The 6,330-nt window shown below is 30.1% G+C and overlaps 1 protein-coding gene across 1 annotated transcript; it reads left to right on the plus strand.

Moving 5' to 3' along the window:
* Positions 1 to 396: 396 nt before the first annotated feature.
* Positions 397 to 2,902, plus strand: LOC106773606 (axial regulator YABBY 1). Its single transcript, XM_014660324.2, has 7 exons — positions 397 to 495; positions 623 to 775; positions 932 to 1,058; positions 1,986 to 2,034; positions 2,201 to 2,276; positions 2,460 to 2,534; positions 2,639 to 2,902. Exons 1-7 carry the CDS (start codon positions 397 to 399, stop codon positions 2,705 to 2,707), a joined length of 648 nt encoding a protein of 215 aa, XP_014515810.1. The 3' UTR covers positions 2,708 to 2,902.
* Positions 2,903 to 6,330: the final 3,428 nt, after the last annotated feature.

Below are 6,330 nucleotides of genomic sequence, written 5' to 3' on the forward strand. Positions count from 1 at the left end.
TAAAGATAAACACAGGTGGAAACTGTATAATCTTGCTGAGAAGAACAGTAAATTGTTCTGAGATTGACTAAGTATATTTGTTATTATTATACATATATATAAAAATATATAGGTCTGAAAATGGTGAGAGAAAGAGAGAGCTTCGTAGGTGTTTTGGATTCTTTAATACTTAAGTGGTATCTGTTGACGGTGTTTCTGTTTTTCTTTTGTTTGTGAGTTTGCTTTTTTTTTTTCTCTCCCTAAGCAGCTCCTTAATAGTAACTCAAGAATCAAGAGGATCAGATCCATAGGAAGTTTATCTGTCCATCACCAAAACCGCGACTGATCAGTCAATCCCATCAATCAAATCAAATCATCAGAAAGAGAGAAAAGGGAATCAACAAAAAGAGGAACAACATGTCCTCCTCATCCACTTCCTTTTCACCGGACCAACACCTCTCTCCCTCCGACCAGCTCTGCTATGTCCATTGCAACTTCTGTGACACTGTCCTCGCGGTATCATCCATCACCCTCCTCTTCACTTTTCTCATCATCTCTCTTCTAATGCAATCAATCAAACTGCATCTTTCTTTGCTTCATTTCACATTTCTCTTTCTTTTTCTTCTTCTTTTGAAAAATTTAGGTGAGTGTTCCTTGCTCCAGTTTGTTTAAGACTGTCACTGTGAGATGTGGTCATTGCACCAACCTTCTCTCCGTCAACATGCGTGGTCTGCTTCTTCCGTCGGCTAATCAACTTCACCTTGGCCATACCTTCTTCACTCCTCAAAATCTTCTGGTATATATATTTATCTGCATGTGTTAGCCAGACACAGCTAGGGCTTCCAATTCATAAATTCTTTCTCCTTTTATTTTGTCTAGCTATATACTAGAGAAGAATTGAAATCATAGCTACAATGATCCAATTATTTGAGTATTGGGTTTGATATTTCAGGAGGAGATTCGTAATGCACCTTCCGCAAACATGGTGATGAATCAGATGCCAAACCCTAATGATTTGGTCACTAGCACCATGCGAGGAGGACCCGAAGAAACTCCCAAGCCTCCATCGGCTAATAGACGTGAGAATTTTCTCTATTTTGTTATCCTAATGACTGTTGAAAAAGCCTCAATTGTTTTCTGATAATTTTTTTTTCTTTAACACTTTTTTCTTTCTTTGTGGTCACCTAAAAATTAAACCTCCACCTGTTTTTCATGTCTGTTTTGCATTTCTTTTTACCAAGTTTCCTTTTTCTATTTCTCGGATGCGGTGATCAGAGATCCTTCTGATACCACCAAAAGAAAAGCTAGAGGAAAAGAAAAGGAAACTCCTCTGATACCATTCAGTCCATTTCACACTTCTTTTAACCTCACAGTGGTATCACTTAACCTATAAAGAATGAAAAGCAAAACCTAAAAATTGTTCTATCCCTATCAAAACTCACTTGTCAATCTAAAACTGACCAGTTTCTGGGTATGCTGTAAGTGGCAAAGAGAGAACAATCTTTAGCACATTTATCTCATGCATTGCCTTCTTTCCCCTTTCCTGTATTAATGTACACTGTAGTGAGTCACGAGAAATCCAGCTTTTGTTCTCAAAATTGACTAAACATGCAGTTTCCATTGTTTTTCAAATTGAAGCAGCACATTCCCATATTCTTTGATCTTCTCAATTACCAGAATGAAATTTCAAATGATGAAAAAAAAACCATGTTTTTTCCTCCTAAAGGAGATAAAAGAAATCAAATCTAAAATATGTGAATTCATTTTCTTTCTCTTTGCGTCTATGCATGTCTCCTTACATGCATACACTGAGTGAGACAGAATCCTCCCCCGAAAATATAGTGCTGAATCAATTGGGAGAGTGATTGTTAAAGATAATGATGAGGTAATGATAGTATAGAGAGAAAGAGGGGATAGAGAAAGTGTGTATTAGGCAAAAAGGTGAGCCAAGTTATTTAATGTTCCTGTCTGTTTGCCTGTGCATTGTCCGTGTGTTGCATGTCCAGCTCCAGAGAAGAGACAGAGAGTTCCATCTGCCTACAACCGCTTCATCAAGTAAGTTTAGTAACATTAATCTACTGTTATGTTAATTCTAATTAGCAAGTTCTATTAGCTTGGTAACACACACTAAAAGATTAATTTAGTTTAGTAGTAACTCAAATCTTGAAATCTTTATCATGAATGCAAATCTTTATTGACTTTTGGATCATTTAATTTGTAGGGATGAGATCCAACGTATCAAAGCTGGGAACCCTGATATAAGTCACAGAGAGGCCTTTAGTGCAGCTGCAAAGAATGTGAGATCCAAGGAGATTCTAAACCTTACTCTCTTAGGGACTTTATACCCATTCTAGATTATTTTCAAATTTTACTAATTGAAGAGTTTTCTTTTTGTTTAATCCAGATGTCTAAACTAGTACTTGTTGACTTGTCGGTTAAATGTTTTGTTCTTTCTTATGTGGGGTCATTTTTTTTTTCAGTGGGCCCACTTTCCACACATTCATTTCGGACTTATGCCTGATCATCAACCCGTGAAGAAAGCTAATGTTCGTCAGGTACTTGAAAACCCTAGCTACTGGTACCTCATTTTCCTTTGACAGTGTTTCAATGTGAAATTTCTAGGGTTTCTAATCTGAAATATTTCTCTGTGAGTGTCTAGGAAGCAGAGGATGTGCTTATCAAAGATGGGTTTTTCGCACCAGCTAATGTAGGTGTCTCTCCCTTCTAGAGGTTTTCAATGTAGGGTTTCAGCTTTATTTATGTCTCTACTTAAGTAACTGTACTAGAACTTACCTTATGCATATTATGTTTTGCACTTATGTTTGTACTTCTCTAAGTGTTAAAAAGTTATTACTTTATGTTATAATCAATGGTTGAAGGGAATTAATTCTGATGAAGCTAGCTTAGTTCCTAGCATACTCAAGATGGTTTATTTTCTCTTTAAGTTTTGTTTATTCTAATTTATTTTTGATAATGGAGTTCTTTAATCAAATAAATTTCGTTAATGAATACCTAGCTAGTAGCTGGTATTCATAGTCAAATCAAATGTGTTGTTCTAAAGATAAAAGAAAAAGTACTTTGTTTATTTCAAATTTAAAAATTATTAAATAAACTACTAAATTATGCAACTTTTTCTACTTTAAATGTTATTCAAACTTGTTTTTTGTTAATGCCAACTAATCACATTTTTAGTAAGTCTATGAACAAAACAATAGTTAGATGTTAATTTTAGATGGTTCTTATATTAGAGATTATTTCTGTCTTTGCCACTTTAGTAGTTTTTCTTAGCATTTTTTTTTTTCTGTGTTTGAGGAAGTGTTGATATAAATTATATCAATTAAGGTGGAATTGTGATTTAGTTATAGTAGAAATTAATTTTATATGAGGCAACACCTTTGGACTAAAGTTAGTCTTGGATTTCAAAATCATTATGCTTGGTAAAAGTGAAGAAAAAAGAAATTAAAATGCTTCCTAAAGTGGACAAAATAAAGAATCTAGCATGAGAAGAATGAAATTTTGGAATAATAAAGGGATGGTGAGAAAAAAAATTATAGTAGATCATTTGTAAATTTAAAATAATAAATTAGGAAGAAATTTTGTATTTGTTTCTCATTCTGTATGAAAACTGATCAAACTAGTGACAATTGAAATATTATGAGGAAAATTTGTATATAGTTAATAAATGGAAAGATGAGGAGAAAAAAATAATATTTAGAGCATCTTCTCTAAATCTATAGCACTAGCTAAATTGTTTTGGTAAACTACTTAGATAATAATTTTTTTCATACTAATACGAAGACAGATTAAGATTTGGACAAATAATTTGATATAAACAATTTATTAAATCCCAATATATAGAAAAAATAAATTAAGAGAGAGATATGTATACTAGTTATGCATTAACTAGTTGATAAACTATATGACCTACAATGCTTAGGATGTAATTGTGAAATTGTCACTTGAAGCTGTTGTGTCAATCAAACCTTCTGGTTGGCTAAAGATATGCTTTTACGAATAAGCCAATAATAATTTATTAAGTAGCTGGAAATAAACTATTTATGTATATATGTTTACAAACATTTAGGAAACTAATATGGAAGGTTTTTTGGAAATATTTATTAATACAGTTTAATCATAATTGATGTTTTTATAACTTAAAGTCTTAATTTATTCTTTATGTATTTTATTATAACATTATTTTAAAGATCTTATGATAATTTTTACCGTAAATGTTTTATAAAATTTCCATTTTAAGATTTTTTTCGAAAGTTCTTGAAAAAGAAAAGAGTAACAACTAAGATGATATTGATTTTTTTATTTTTATTTTATGACCTAAGATTTATTCAAAACATACAATGTTAAGATTTTATCATATTTTACCACTTTATAGTAAAAGAATATTATAAAATTTAGATCTTAAATTTATAATTCTAAATATGATTCCTAGAACGAAATATTTTAAATAATTATATAAACTTAAATATAGTTTTTTTTAACTAATAAAGACATGATTATCCTTCATTTTTTTATTAGTAAAAAGAAAAGTATTAAACAGATACTTAATTATATTCACACAATGTCATCTTAACCTATTTAACCTATTTAGTTAAAAATTAGATCTAATTTCACATTAATATAACATATCTTTAATATTTATTTACGTTATAGTTTAACATTAATATAACATTTTTAATATTTATTTATGTTAGGTGATGAAGCTGAAACTAATTTATAAGATTTTAATTTGTGCATCTTCGTGTAATGTTGTGTGAGAATTCTTTTTCTCACTTTCAGGATTTTATGTAACTTAGACCATGAAACTGACAACAGAATATCTGTTACAACATGTGTCAATAATTAATACATAATATGTTACTCTGTACTTCTTGTGTCAAAGTAAAGCTTCAATGCCTAGACATAATAGAAGTAAAATACTGATCATAATCTTCCCATAACCCATCAAGGATTTCTTCAATAAATTGGTGCTCCAACAGCCACAAAGAGTGTCCATTGTTTTCTTGATGTTCTAACCATACGCATAGACAGATTGGTTTGCTTAGGAGTTCGAAGTTGAAGTTTCAAGTTCTTGATTTTTACCGTGAGTCTGATAAGCAAAATATTTGCGAAGCCTTAGCCAAACATCATGAGAAGTATCAAAACCAACCATCTTGATTAAGATAGGAATGGTCATGGACGCAAGAAGCAATGCGTGAATCAATTGATCTTGCTGATCATGATTAATGTAAGCAGAATTAAAAACATTCGTGAGGGCATAAGAAATATTTGAGGGACAAAAGAACCCTACAGTAACTACAGAAGTTTCAAACTACCAACAGTTGCCAAAACTTGTTTCCAGATTAGATAATTGTTAAGGTCTAAGAAATAGAAGTGGAATGATATGAGGTTAGCACAGTAGATGAAGCAGAGACCATTTGGAAAAAAAAAAAAAATGTGAGAAAACAGCATAGAGGAAGAAGTGGAGAAAGATTGAACAAAAGCAAAAAAAATGTGTATCTTAGTTTATAAACCAGAGGAAGCTTGTATTTTTATACACAAGACAAAGAAAATAATACGTGGGACGCATACAAGACACCCAAGCATATACGGAACCCCTAGTATGTGACAATTTTAGATTTGGAACCTCAAATTCATCTTATTGTTCTTAATACACATATTCATACATTATATATCATTTAAGAAAAAACATAAATCAATTAAACATATTAATGAATATTTACTTTACAATTAGAATACTCCTTTAGATATAATTTATTAAAGATACAAAAGAAAAAGACAACAAACAAAAATAAATTCTACATTTTCACTTAAGCAAAAATTTTCTCATTCAAATGAAAATTTGATCAAATAAAATGTTGAGTTACAATTTTTTTTTTTTTGAGTATAAAAAATGAAACAATGCATAAAATGTGTTTGAGAAAAAAAAAATCTTTTGCTTCACCGAAAATATAATTAAAAGTGAAGTTCATTTAAGTGAAAGTAATCATCCTCTTAAAAAAATTAGAAAATCAATATCTTCATTTAAGTGAAAGTAATCATCCTCTTAAAAAAAATCAGAAAATCAATATGTTCATTTAAGTTAAAGTAATCATCCTCTTAAATCAGAAAATCAATAGCAGAGCAAAACAATTGTCAAATTTATTTTGTTTAAAATTAGTTTAAAAAAAAAAACTCAAAACTATCAAACACATTCAAAATGACAAGTACAATCCTTATTAAAACATAATCATTCACTAATTTCAATTCAACAATTATATTCAAACTCCTTTTATATATATATATATATATATATATATATATATATATATATATATATATATATATATATATATA

This window comes from Vigna radiata, chromosome 9 (genome assembly GCF_000741045.1).
Source record: "Vigna radiata var. radiata cultivar VC1973A chromosome 9, Vradiata_ver6, whole genome shotgun sequence".
Lineage (NCBI taxonomy): Eukaryota > Viridiplantae > Streptophyta > Magnoliopsida > Fabales > Fabaceae > Vigna > Vigna radiata.

What these genes read in the sequence shown, in the direction of transcription:
- LOC106773606 (XM_014660324.2), top strand. Translation starts at nt 397, where the DNA reads ATGTCCTCCTCATCCACTTCCTTTTCACCGGACCAACACCTCTCTCCC. An exon ending in GCCTACAACCGCTTCATCAA is followed by an intron (nt 2,035 to 2,200) that starts GTAAGTTTAGTA and finishes TTTAATTTGTAG; the next exon opens with GGATGAGATCCAACGTATCA. An exon ending in AGAAAGCTAATGTTCGTCAG is followed by an intron (nt 2,535 to 2,638) that starts GTACTTGAAAAC and finishes GTGAGTGTCTAG; the next exon opens with GAAGCAGAGGATGTGCTTAT.